The sequence below is a fragment of the Moschus berezovskii genome, chromosome 14 (genome assembly GCF_049115385.1).
Source record: "Moschus berezovskii isolate FMDL1 chromosome 14, NW_MosBer_1.0, whole genome shotgun sequence".
Lineage (NCBI taxonomy): Eukaryota > Metazoa > Chordata > Mammalia > Artiodactyla > Moschidae > Moschus > Moschus berezovskii.
The window spans coordinates 56866619-56880464 of NC_142473.1; the positions used below are offsets into that span (position 1 = coordinate 56866619).

General features: G+C 42.0%; 1 protein-coding gene across 1 annotated transcript in view; it reads left to right on the top strand.

Moving 5' to 3' along the window:
• The first annotated feature begins 1863 nt into the window (after positions 1-1863).
• The window catches only part of MRPL48 (mitochondrial ribosomal protein L48), a 59070-nt gene continuing 47087 nt past the window's right edge, over positions 1864-13846 (top strand). Inside the window, exons 1-3 of the mRNA XM_055423649.2 lie at positions 1864-2082; positions 12061-12113; positions 13466-13503. Of these exons, the coding sequence (XP_055279624.2) occupies positions 2062-2082; positions 12061-12113; positions 13466-13503 (112 nt within the window). The 5' untranslated portion in view covers positions 1864-2061. The remainder of the gene's footprint in view (positions 2083-12060; positions 12114-13465; positions 13504-13846) is intronic.

The following is a 13846-nucleotide window of genomic DNA, read 5'->3' on the forward strand; positions in this document are numbered from 1 at the left end:
TTTCCACCAACAACGTGCAAGGGTTCTGTTTTCTCAACATCCTCACCAATGCTTATTTTTTATCTCTTTGATAATAGCCATTCACTCAGGTGTGAGGTATCTCCTTGTGGTTATAATCTGCATTTTGCTGATGATTAGTGATGTTGAGCCTCTTTTCATATACCTATTGACCATTTGTACGTCTTCTGAGAAATGTCTCTTCAGATCCTTTGTCAAATTTCAAACCAGGTTTCTTGCTATCAAGTTGAGTTCCATATATATACATATAAACTTGTTATTAGATGTATTATTTGGAAACATTTTCTCCCATTCTCTTCACTCTGTTGTTTCGTTTGCTGCACAGAAAACTTTTAGTTTGATGCAATCCTCTAGCAGCTACTTAAGGACTGAAACTGCCTCTCCTACTTTGGCAGGTGGGTTCTTTACCACTGAGCCACCAGGGAAGCTCACTAATCTCTACAAGAGTAGGATACTCAGTTGCATCCTACTCTTTGTGACCCTGTAGACTGTAGTCTGCCAGGCTCCTCTGTCCATGGAATTTTCCAGGCAAGAATACTGGAGCGGGTTGCCATTTCCTACTCTAGAGCATCTTCTCCACCCAGGTATCAAACCCGCGTCTCTTCCACCTCCTGCGTTAGCAGGCAGATTCTTTAACACTGCACCCTCTGGGAAGCTCTCACTTGAGGGCAAGGACTGTATAATAATCATCTCTGTTTTCCCAATGTTCAAGCAGTGGATTGGCACAAAATCATACTAAGTAAATGGTTGATGTATGTAAATAAGTAAATGAATGTGTGCTGTGACATTATTATCTCGTGAAAAGGTGTCTGTCAGAGGGAAAACACTTTGCATAAAGGAAACAGTTTGAAACTCAGTTCTGCCTCGGTTGGTTGGCCCTAGACAAGCCTTTTTAACCTCTTTCAAAATCCTTATTTGTGAAATCCAGTGATAATATCTCACTAATAGGCTTGTTATAAGGAATAAATTGATGCTCTGAGCATAATGCGCTGCACACAGTGGTCACGCACTAAAAAATAGCTATTATCAATTATTATGAACCAACTGAATGTCAGGAAGGCTCACTTAGGGTCATTCAGCTTTTAAGTAGAGGTTAGAAGTCAGATTTCCATGTCCTGTGCTAGACCCTGGAATGAATTAATCAGGCAGGATTTCAGTCCCTGCTGCTGCTTAGTTGCTCAGTCGTGTCCGACTCTCCGCAGCCCCAAGGACTGTAGCCTGCCAGTCTCCTCTGTCCATGGGATTTTCCAGGCAAGAATACCAGAGTGGGTTGCCATTCCCTTCTCCAGGGGATCTTAACTGCTTCTCTTGCGCCTCCTGCAATGGCAGGAAGATTCTTTACCTCTAGTATTACCTGTGAGAAACTCGCAATTAAACACGGGAAAGAGAAATTAACGAATAATTAACATATAGCGAGTGAAGTGAAAGTCGACCAGTCGTGTCCGACGTTTTTTGAGACCTCACGAACTATACAGTTCTTGGAATTCTCCAGGCCAGAATACTGGAGTGGGTAGCCGTTCCCGTCTCCAGGGGATCTTCCCAACCCAGGGATCGAACCCAGGTCTCCTGCACCGCGGGGGTATTCTTTACCAGCTGAGCCACAAGGGAAGCCCAAGAATACTGGAGTGGGCAGCCTTTCCCTTCTCCAGCGGATCTTTCCGACTCGGGAATCGAACCGGGTTCTCCTGTATTGCAGACGTATTCTTTACCAACTGAGCTATCAGGGAAACCGATAATATATAGATCAAACAGCCGAATTGTCTGCAAATTATTGGGGCAAAACAGAGATGGCAGTTACTTCTGCTTGGAGAAGTAGCAGTGAAAGTGACATCTGAGCTGTAATGAGAACGGAGAGTGAGAGGAATTCTAGACACTGAGTCTCAGAAGCTGCCGGAACCAAGGTGCTGCGGGAGTGAGTCTCGGTCGGATATTGTTACCGGACCGGATCGAGGCCGTTCCGTCAGTGTTTTCAGACACCCTGGGGTCGCGGCTTGTTGTGCCCATCTTCATCTGGCAAAAGTACGGGCCGTGCTGCCGCCAAGGATGAACGGAGCACTAGGAAAGGTAACGCAGTCCGTCCAAGCTGGGCGCGGGAGAGGTGGTGAGGAGAGCGGAGCAGGGAGGGGGGCGGCGGGGCTATCACGCGGCTGCCGACATCCGGGTGAGAGAGTTGGGCAAGAACATTTTCTTCCCGGCAGCGCGTGCGGCGCCCTGTCAAAGGGTTGCCCTTTCTCCTCTGTTCCGGGGAGGATTCGGCTGCGGTTATTCGCGCGGCACGCCCCCTCCGTGCTACCCTCGCCGCACATTGGCGTGGAAAGAGAGGAGACCCGCAATGGCAATCACCCGTATAGGTCCGGATAGTATCTATGACCTTGAGCAGGTCATTTTATTTTTGCTTTAAGTCATCAACTTCCAGATTTTTTTCTAAGAATACCGTTTTGATTCGCTGAACAGATTGGGATGTGAGGCTACTTGGCGATAGGGAAGCGCAATAATAAAAAGAACGTTTTGACTTACAAAGCCTTAGTTACGTGACTGCAGTATGAACCACCATAAAGCATTCCTTTGCTTTCCTTTGTCCTCCCAACAGATTAAAATTGCGCTTTTTCAGTTGTATCATACTGTTTAGAATAATGACTTTGTTTTTTAGCAATTTATGTTAAAATTTTATTTGAGGAATTAATTTGAAGAATATACCTCCATGATACATAAGTCAACATGATCATTGTCGCTCACGGATCTACTAGACCTTACTTTGGGGCAACTTTGTTTCCTTAAGATCCCAAACCTCAGTTTATTCTTAACGAAATAACTCCTAGTTGTTCACTTTAGCCAGATTGTGAGAATTTGACTAGATCTGGTGAAAGGAATTATAGGAAAAAAAACTGGAAAATTTCTAAATTTAATTGTTAAAGACGGTCAGATTGACGACTCCAAGGTCCTACTCTAAAAGCTTTGAATCTGAGGAATGCTGCTGAAAGGGAGGGATCATTGTTCAAGGAGTACTGTTTTTAGCCATTCTACCCCCATGGACAGAGGAGTCTGGAGGGCTGCAGTCCATGGTGTAGCAAAGAGTTGGACACGACTGAGCGACTAAGCACAGCACACAACACACATACTCCTGAAGAACCCATGGAAATCTGCCATAGGCTTTCACCTTAAGGTATAAGGGTATATAGGGCCCCTCTGAGTCCGATGCCACTTTTCCCTTCCAGATTCCTTTGTTACTGATTTCCCTCTTCTATTCTGACCTGTCGCTTTTGACCAGGTAGTGTCCTCTTTATTTACCCAATACTGAATTTCTAATCTTTGATTTCCAGGAGCTTTCTCAGAATGCCCTTACTTTTTCACCACCTCCAAATGCCCCATTTTTCAAAGCCCAGCTCAGATCTCATCTTTTCCTTAACACCTTTCAGATCATTCTAGCCAAAGTGCTTGTTTATTTTTTGAACTCTTAGCTCCTATTATCTTTTGGCACCTAATCATATGCAGTCTTGTATTTGTTTGTCTAAAGTTTTAGTTAATACTTTACATTTATGGGATTTGCATCAGAGCTGTGTTCTACCTCTTGCTAGCTATGTGGCCTTACGCAGGTAATTTGGCCTCTCTGCTTCTGTTTCTTATATGTAAAATGCAAGTGATAATGCCCATCATATGGAATTATAAAAACTATAGAAAATAATGTCAGTAAGAGTATTTTGTGTGAAGAACTATACAGATAGGAATGTTAACATTATTCTGCAGCTAATGAACTGCTTTCATTTTCATAATTTCATTTAATCTTGCTATGAGATAATCTTGGCAGGCACAACAAATAAAGAGATGGAAACTACTGGTACAATACCTGATATATAATAGTTCTCAAATGCTTTACCAAATGCCTGTATGAATGAATGCCTTGTTTACAGGTCAGTAGTCTCTTTTGTGGTAGTACTGAATTGGAGCCTAGATTTTCTATCCCTCCCAAAACCCCACTGCCTTTCCTTTTCTGAGTATTTTCAGTTCAGTTCAGTTCAGTCGCTTAGTTGTGTCCGACTCTTTGTGACCCCATGAATCGCAGCACGCCAGGCCTCCCTGTCCATCACCAATTCCTGTGAGTTTACTCAAACTCATGTCCATCGAGTCGGTGATGCCATCCAGCCATCTCATCCTCTGTTGTCCCCTTCTCCTCCTGCCCCCAATCCGTCCCAGCATCATGGTCTTTTCCAATGAGTAAACTGTTCACATGAGGTGGCCAAAGTATTGGAGCTTCATTTTTAGCATCAGTCCTTCCAATGAACACCCAGGACTGATCTCCTTTAGAATGGACTGGTTGGATCTCCTTGCAGTCCAAAGGACTTTCAAGAGTCTTCTCCAACACCACAGTTCAAAAGCATCAATTCTTTGGCACTCAGCTTTCTTCACAGTCCACCTCTGACATCCATACATGACCATTGGAAATACATCTCCCTAATTTGATAATAATCTTGGTTTCCTTCATCTGTGAAATGAGGAATGAGAACCTTTCTTGATCTTCCCAGCTGTCAGTCCTTCATTTCTCTGTGACCTGTGCAGCCCATTATACTGATCTATCATTGCAATATAGTAATTTGCACATTTGCTTTCCTCATTAGAAAGATTGTGTGTGGCAATTGTATTTTCTTCATGTCTGTAGGTACCCAGCCTACAGTATACTTAGCCTAAAGTTGCTGATATTGTTTATCACTAAGTCAAGTTTGACTCTTTGCCGTCTCTTGGACTGTAGCAGGCCAGCCTCTGTCCTCCCCTGTCTCCTGGAGTTTGCTCAGATTCATATCCACTGAGTTAGTGATCATACCTAGCCATCTTATCCTCTGCTGTCCCTTTCTTCTTTTGCCTTCAATCTTTCCCATCATCAGGGTCTTTTCCAACGATCTGGCTCTTTTCATATAAATGAAATCATATAGTATGTGAGGCCAAATATTTTTTAAGAGACTTGCCAAGGATCGTACATCTAGTAACACAGAGGAGCTGATATTCAAACACAGGTCTGTGTGAATCTCTAATTTGTGTTTCTAACTACTATAAAGACTCAGTGCAAAGACAGGCTTTGATAGTCACAATATTATACATCTTCAGAAGAATGGCCAAAGGAAAAACTACAAACAAAAGCAATTTTGAAAGAACTTAGTAAAAGGTCAGCTCAAACATCACTTACTAGCTATGTGCATCAGGCATGTTAATTCATGTTTCTGAGCTTTGGTTTCCTCACAGTAAAATGGGGGTATAAATACCTGCTTCATAGAATGGTTGCGAGGGTTAATGGAAATGATGTTTGCCATATAGCAAGTACTCAAAAAATGGTAGAACTGTTTCAGTTCAGTTCAGTTCAGTCGCTCAGTCGTGTCCGACTCTTTGCGACCCCATGAATCACAGCGCGCCAGGCCTCCCTGTCCATCACCAACTCCCAGAGTTCACTGAAACTCATGTCCATCGAGTTGGTGATGCCATCCAGCCATCTCATTCTCTGTCGTCCCCGTCTCCTCCCACCCCCAATCCTTCCCAGCATCAGACTCTTTTCCAGTGAGTCAACTCGTCGCATGAGGTGGCCAAAGTATTGGAGTTTCAGCTTTAGCATCAGTTTAGGCTATTATTATTATATGAATTTTGCTGCTGTTAATTGCTACTGTGTTTTTGATAGATAGTATGGCAGAATGGGCTTCCCTGGTGGTGCAGTGGTGAAGAATCTGCCTGCCAGTGCAGGAAACACAAGAGACATAAGTTCAGTTCCTGGGTCAGTCACTGTTTCCACTGTTTCCCCATCTATTTGCCATGAAGTGATGGGACCGGATGCCATGATCTTCGTTTTCTGAATGTTGACCTTTAAACCAACTTTTTCACTCTCCTCTTTCACTTTCATCAAGAGGCTCTTTAGTTCTTCTTCACTTTCTGCCATAAGGGTGGTGTCATCTGCATATGTGAGGTTATTGATATTTCTCCCAGCAATCTTGATTCCAGCTTGTGCTTCTTCCAGCCCAGCGTTCCTCATGATGTACTCTGCATATAAGTTAAATAAGCAAGGTGACAATATACACCCTTGACATACTTTTTCCTATTTGGAACCAGTTTGTTGTTCTATGTCCAGTTCTAACTGTTGCTTCCTGACCTGCATACAGGTTTCTCAGGAGGCAGGTCAGGTGGTCTGGTATTCCCATCTCTTTCAGAATCTTCCACAGTTTATTGTGATCCACAAAGTCAAAGGCTTTGGCATAGTCAATAAAGCAGAAATGGATGTTTTTTCGATGATCCAGCAGATGTTGGCAATTTGATTTCAGGTTTCTCTGCCTTTTCTCAAACCAGCTTGAACATCTGGAAGTTCATGGTTCACATATTGTTGAAGCCTGGCTTGGAGAATTTTGAGCATTACTTTACTCGCTTGTAAGATGAATGCAATTGTGCAGTGATTTGAACATTCTTTGACATTGCCTTTCTTTGGCACTGGAATGAAAACTGACCTTTTCCAGTCCTGTGGCCACTGCTGAGTTTTCCAAATTTGCTGGCATATTGAGTGCAGCACTCTCACAGCATCATCTTTCAGGATTTGAAATAGCTCAACTGGAATCCCATCACCTCCACTAGCTTTGTTCGTAGTGATGCTTCCTAAGGCCCACTTGACTTCACATTCCAGGGTGTCTGGCTCTAGGTGAGTGATCACACCATCATGATTATCTGGGTCATGAAGATTTTTTTGTATAGTTCTTCTGTATATTCTTGCCACCTCTTCTTAATATCTTCTGCTTCTGTTAGGTCCCTACCATTTCTGTCTTTTATTGTGCCCATCTTTGCATGAAATGTTCCCTTCGTATCTCTAATTTTTTTGAAGAGATTGCTAGTCTTTCCCATTCTATTATTTTCCTCTATTCCTTTGCACTGATCACTGAGGAAGGCTTTCTTATCTCTCCTTGCTATTCTTTGGAACTCTGCCTTCAAATGGGTATCTTTCTTTTTCTCCTTTGCTTTTTGCTTCTCTTCTTTTCTCAGCTATTTGTAAGGCCTCCTCAGACATCCATTTTGCTTTTTTGCATTTCTTTTTCTTGGGGATGGTCTTGGTCCCTGTCTCCTGTACAATGTCATGAATCTCCGTTCATAGTTCGTCAGGCATTCTATCAGATCTAGTTTCTTAAGTGGATTTCTCACTTCCACTGTATAATCATAAGGGATTTGATTTAGGTCATATCTGAATGGTCTAGTGGTTTTCCCTACTTCTTCAATTTAAGTCTGAATTTGGCAATAAGGAGTTCATGATCTGAGCAACAGTCAGCTCCTGGTCTTGTTTTTGCTGACTGTATAGAGCTTCTTCATCTTTGGCTGCAAAGAATTTAATCAGTCTGATTTCGGTGTTGACCATCTGGTGATGTCCATGTGTAGGGTGTTCTCTTGTGTTGTTGGAAGAGGGTGTTTACTGTGACCTGTGCGTTCTCTTGGCAGAACTCTATTAGCCTTTGCCCTGCTTCATTCTGTACTCCAAGGCCAGATTTGCCTGTTACTCCAGGTGTTTCTTGACTTCCTACTTTTGCATTCCAGTCCCCTATAATGAAAAGGACATTATTATATAAATTATATTTTTCCTCTTTCAGTTCAGTTCAATCACTCAGTTGTGTCCGACTCTTTGTGACCCCATGAATCACAGCATGCCAGGCCTCCCTGAGTTCACTCAAACTCACGTCCATAGAGTCGGTGATAGCATCCGGCCATCTCATTCTCTGTCATCCCCTTCTCCTCCTGCCCCCAATCCCTCCTAGCATCAGAGTCTTTTCCAGTGAGTCAGCTCTTCACATGAGGTGGCCAAAGTATTGGAATTTCAGCTTTAGCATCAGTCCTTCCAATGAACACCCAGGACTGATCTCCTTTAGGATGGACTGGTTGTGTTTCCTTGCCATCCAAGGGACTCTCAAGAGTCTTCTCCACTACCACAGTTCAAAAGCATCAATTCTTCGGCGCTCAGCTTTCTTCACAGTCCAACTCTCACATCCATACATGACCACTGGAAAAACCATAGCCTTGACTAGACAGACCTTTGTTGGCAAAGTAATATCTCTGCTTTTTAAAATATTATCAAGGTTGATCATAACTTTCCTTCCAAGGAGTAAGCGTCTTTTAATTTCATGGCTACAATCACCATCTGCAGTGATTTTGGATCCCAAAAAAATCAAGTCTCTATAAAAAGAGGCAATTATTTTGATGCTTCTATTAGAGGATTGATGAAAAATTGAGCAAAGTGCTTAGAACAAAGGATTACTCTGCAAGTGATACTAACAATGCTATTTTAAGTAATATTTGTTAGTATACAAATATATTCTATTAATACTCATAGAACAGCTCTCAGGTGCTTGCCTCATGGGACCCTTATCCACTGCTGTCACCACCCACCCCAGGACTCTGGTGTCTGAAGCTACTCACACCCTATAGATTTTGCCCCATGACTGGTTCTTAAGTCTCTGGGTAGTCCTTTCCTGGTTCCTGACTCCCAAACTTATAGGACAAGTGTTTATGTAACCCCCTGGGGCATCTATGTCCTCATTCATTCATTCACTAGAGTCACTGGCCTCCTCTTCCCTTAGCTCCGGAGCTGGAGCTGCTCTTCCTTTGCTGACTGGGGAGACAGAGTATTTGTGGATACAGTCCTAAAATAGATTACTTTTGTCCCGATAAATAATGCCGAGCATTGTAGGGAAGAGGAAGCACATTTCCCAAAGCTGAAAGGAAGAGTTCTTGCCATAATTTGGTTGTCTTCCAGACAGTTGTCCACCGTTAAAAAGGGTTGGCTTTTAGATAATTAAATTCATAGCTGTTGTGAAGACTCAGAAATCTGAACATTTATAGTGAGGAAAGATCAGTCTTATCTAGATCTTTCTTCCCATCCAATACCTCTTCTGTATGAAGTGACCCATTTAAGAGTACATTCTGTTCACTCTGATTTCTGTTCTGTGTGTTGTGGTTGATAGATCTTGGCCCTGGAGGGAACTTAGAGTCATTGGCTCTAACTCCAGAGAGGGGAAAATTACTGACCAAGGTATGGTGGCCAGTGGTAGGGGAGCCAGCTGGAGCCCCTGTGACTGCTCTTTTATGCTGGCCAACATTAGGTTAAGAATATAGTAGACATGTTTACAGAGTCTTTTAGTATCTGATTTAATTGTCATTTTTAGGATTGTCTGTATACTTTGTCCTTCCTTCTGTCTATTCATATCCCAATCTTCATGACCTCACATACTCTGGGAGACTTCTCCTAAATTTGAACATTTCCCTCCTGATTTCCTAAGCACGAACACCTTCATTTATGGGGGAGAGGGTGTAGAATAGGGGAAAATTACAGGCTTTGGAGTCAGAAACCTAATATCCTATGCTAGTTCTGATAGTAGCTGTTTGACTTTGTTACGATTAAAGTTACTTAATTGTACTTAATCTCAGTTTCCCCAACTGTAAAATGGGATAATAATATTTATCTGGTAATGAAATTATGATTTAGACACATGGTAGGTGCTCAACAAAATAGATATGGGTAGTAATAAATGGTAGCAATGATTAGCAGTCATTCACTTCTTCCTAATCATTTATCTATTTATTAAAAGAACAGTGTGCCTGAGAGGAAGATGACATGACTCTTGCCTTTGAGGATCTCTTGTTTTAGCATAGTGGTCTGTGGGGGATATTAAGAGTTTCAGTGAATCTCTTGAAGTAGTATGCAAACTTTCTTTCCTCCCTCACTTTATTTGGTTCTACATCCTGCATTTTTTTTCTGCATTTTTAAAAATTGAAGTATAGTTGGTTTACAGTGTTTCAGGTCCTTTTTCATATTCTTTTCCATTATAGGTTATTAGAAGATTTTGAATATAATTCTCTGTGCTCAGTATGCAGCCTTTTGTATATTTGTGTCTATATATGTCTTGGGAGAAGGTTCATGACTTTGGGCAGATTCTCAACAATATCTGTAACATCTTCAAAGCTAGAGAACTTCTCCTTGCCATTAACACCTGGATTTCCTGCTAGAGGTGTCAGTTGTTTGTGCTGCCTCTTTTGACTTAATCATATGATGCTGTGATATTACTTAGCTGTTTAATACAAATGTATGTTCATATCTCCAGCCATTCCAATTCCTATAAAATGGGGGTTGTGCTTACATTTTTAAAAAGACTTTATTGAGATATGTCATATACTATACAACTTGTCCATTTAAAGTATATGATTCAATGACTTTTAATATATTCAGGGTTGTGTAACCGTCACTACAAGCAATTTTAGAACTTTTTTATCATCCCAGAAAGAAGTCCCAAAGACGTCCCATATCCCTTAGTTGTCATCCCCAGCTTCCCAAACCCCCCACCCCAAGGCAACCACTAGTCTTTCTTGCTATTCTGGATATTTCATATAAATGGAGTCATACAATACTGGCCCTTTATGACTGTCTTCTTTTATTTAGCATAATGGTTCCAAGTTCATTCATATTGTTACATTTTGTTCTTATAGTCCCTTTCATAGTCACCACAATAGGTGGCACCTATTAGGCCCTCCTCCAGTACTCTTGCCTGGAAAATCCCACAGACGGAGGAGCCTGGTAGGGTGCAGTCCATGGGGTTGCGAAGAGTTGGACACGACTGAGCAACTTCACTTTCACTTTTCACTCTCATGCATTGGAGAAGGAAATGGCAACCCACTCTAGTGTTCTTGCCTGGAGAATCCCAGGGACGGGGGAGCCTGGTGGGCTGCCGTCTATGGGGTCGCACAGAGTCGGACACGACTGAAGTGACTTAGCAGCAGCAGCAGCAGCATTAGGCTTTTAAAAAATAAACTTTAGAGGACTTCGCTGGTGGTCCAGTGGTTAGGATTCTGTGCTTCCACTGCAGGGGGCAGTGGTTCGATCCCTGGTGGGGAAACTAAGATCCCACGTGCCATGCAGCACGGCCAAAAAGGCAAAACAAAACTTTAGAATAGTTTTAGAATTACAGAAAAGTTGCAGAGACAATACTGGACATACCCCATATCCAATTTTCCCTATTTGTATGGTTTACTTTTTATAATTAATGAACTGATATTGGTATATTATTATCAAGTCCATGTTTTACTCATATTTCTTTCATTTTTTAAAAATCCAGTGTCCTTTTTCTGTTCTAGGTTCCTACCTAGTATATTACATTTAGTCATGTCTGTTTAGACTCTTCTTGTCTTTGACAGTTTCTCAGACTTTCCTTTGTTTCTGAAGGCTTTTACACATAATGGGCTTTTAACACATACATGTTGAAGTAATTGAAATTGTCATCATAGTGGACAGGATTTTCTCTTTATGTTATGGAACCTTAAGGCCATTTATTACTTATTATCCAGTTACTTTATAAAAAGTCCTCCTCTACTAAGGACTACCTTAGTAAAGCTATACTAGTGATCTTTCGAGTGAGTGCCAGCAGGGCAGAGTGAGATAGAAATAACTGGGTTATTAGGGGTATGATTGGTAAGGGAAGGTGCCACTGCAGTTACTTCCTTTCATTATTATTATTTTGTTCATGTTGGTATAGTTATTACTGTTGTTACTATTAAAAGAGACAGTATGCTGTAATAGAGACATAGTCTTTGGAGTAAAGCAGTCATTTTAGCCACTTGTTAGCTGTAATTTCTTGGAATATAACTTCTGTGGGCCTTAGTTGCTTCACCTGTAGAATTGCCTTGCAGTGTTTTGAGAATTAGAATTCAGAAGTCCCTTGCATGGTGCCTGTGCTTGAGGCATGCATAATGGTTGTTGATATTAGAAAATATAAATCAAATTAGAAAGGGGAAATAGGGTTAATTTAAAAAAGCAGCCCCAAAAAGAGGGGCTTCTACTTTTCAGCATTTTCTCTAGTGGGTGAAATAGGAAAGAACATGGCCTTGGTTTGCCTGCATATTTGGTATTAACTGTAGGGAAGCTTCTTTGCTAGACAAGAGACTTGGGTTTTGTTTTGGTTTGTGCACTGTGGGTTTCTAGCCTCTTGGTGAAGAGGTACTTGGAGGTCTGTGAATGCTTATGGTTGGTCTAATGTGGCTGTTTTGCTATAGGTGCTGTGTCTGAAGAATGACACCATTTTTAAGCAAGCCTTTTCCCTCTTGAGGTAAGAATATTAATAATAGTAATTAAATATAGCTAATATTTGCATCCCACTAGTATGTTCACCGGAGAAGGCAATGGCAAGCCACTCCAGTACTCTTGCCTAGAAAATCCCATGGACAGAGGAGCCTGGTAGGCTGCAGTCCATGGGGTCTCTACGAGTCAGACATGACTGAGCGACTTCACTTTCACTTTCACACATTGGAGAGGGAAATGGCAACCCACTCCAGTGTTCTTGCCTGGAGAGTCCCAGGGACGGGGGAACCTGGTGGGCTGCCGTCTCTGGGGTCACACAGAGTCGGACACGACTGAAGTGATTTAGCAGCAGCAGGATGTTCACACTGCATTCTTCTTTCATCATCTCCCCTCACATGTTTCTTAAGCATCTCAAGCATTAACTCCCTGCCACCTTACTCCTTCCCATTCTCAGTCAATGACAACTCCAATTATCTAGTTGCACAGGACAGAATCGTTGGAGTCATTCTTGATACTGTTGTTTCTCTTACTCTACATCTAATTCCTGGACAAATCCCATCAGTCGTACTTTTGAAATATGTTCTAATGATGCAAGGCTATTGTAAGAACCACTTTACTGGTAGTTTCTCTTGTCTCAGTTTCACTTCTTCCCATTCATTACTCACCAGAGTTAACTTTCCAAAACTTAGACCTGATCACATCACTTTTGTGATTAAACTCTGCCAGGAGCTTCCCACTGCCTGCCTACACAGAGCAAAGACCAAACTCCCTACCACAGGTTATGAGGTCTTCATAACCTGGTATAACCTGGTCCCTGGTTACCTCTTTTGCCCTGCCCCCTTCCCTGCTGCTGAAGTGCCACTCACACCCACCTGCTTGCTGTTTCCCAGATATACTGCTTTCATATCTCTGCCTAGAATGCTTTTTCTGTAAGGCTAAACAATTGAGAATAGTTCTTTGTTTTTATTTTTTTTTTTCTCTTTTTTTTTTTTTTCTTTCTTCTTCTTTGTTTTTAAAAACTCAGCTCCAGTAGTTTCATTCCCTGGTGGAAATCATCACACTTTCCTGTGTATTCCACTAAATCTTGTATGTGTTTTTGTTCTGTACCAGGACTATATTCTGGCTCACATCTGTTTACTCATCTCCCTTCCAACTAGACCATAGATAGAGATGTTTTACTTACTTTTGCATCTTCAGGACCTAACACATTGTCTGACCCATAGTAAGTACTTAATAATATTTATGGAAAGAAGGGAAGGATAGAATAAAGAAAAGTGTAGTATTGACATATCTGTAATGAGGAGCATACAAGTTTTGGTGGCTGTGCAAGTAAAATGTGCCTATCTAACTATACTGAACATGCTTTCTCCCTCTTTTTAGGTTCAGAACTTCAGGAGAGAATCCCATCTGTTCTGCAGGTAAGCAATTATTTCCTGATGTGGTCTAGTTGATTTAAATGACCCTCTAGCACTAGTATTCCTGGAGAAGGAAATGGCAACCCACTCCAGTATTCTTGCCTGGAGAATCCCATGGACAGAGGAGCCTGGTGGGCTACAGTCCATGGGGTCGCAAAGAGTCGGACACGACTGAGCGACTACACACACACACACACACACACACACGACTGAGCGACTTCACACACACACACACACACACGACTGAGCGACTACACACACACACACACACGACTGAGCGACTACACACACACACACACACACACACACACACCACCACCACCCCCTCCCTAGTATAATTTTGTCT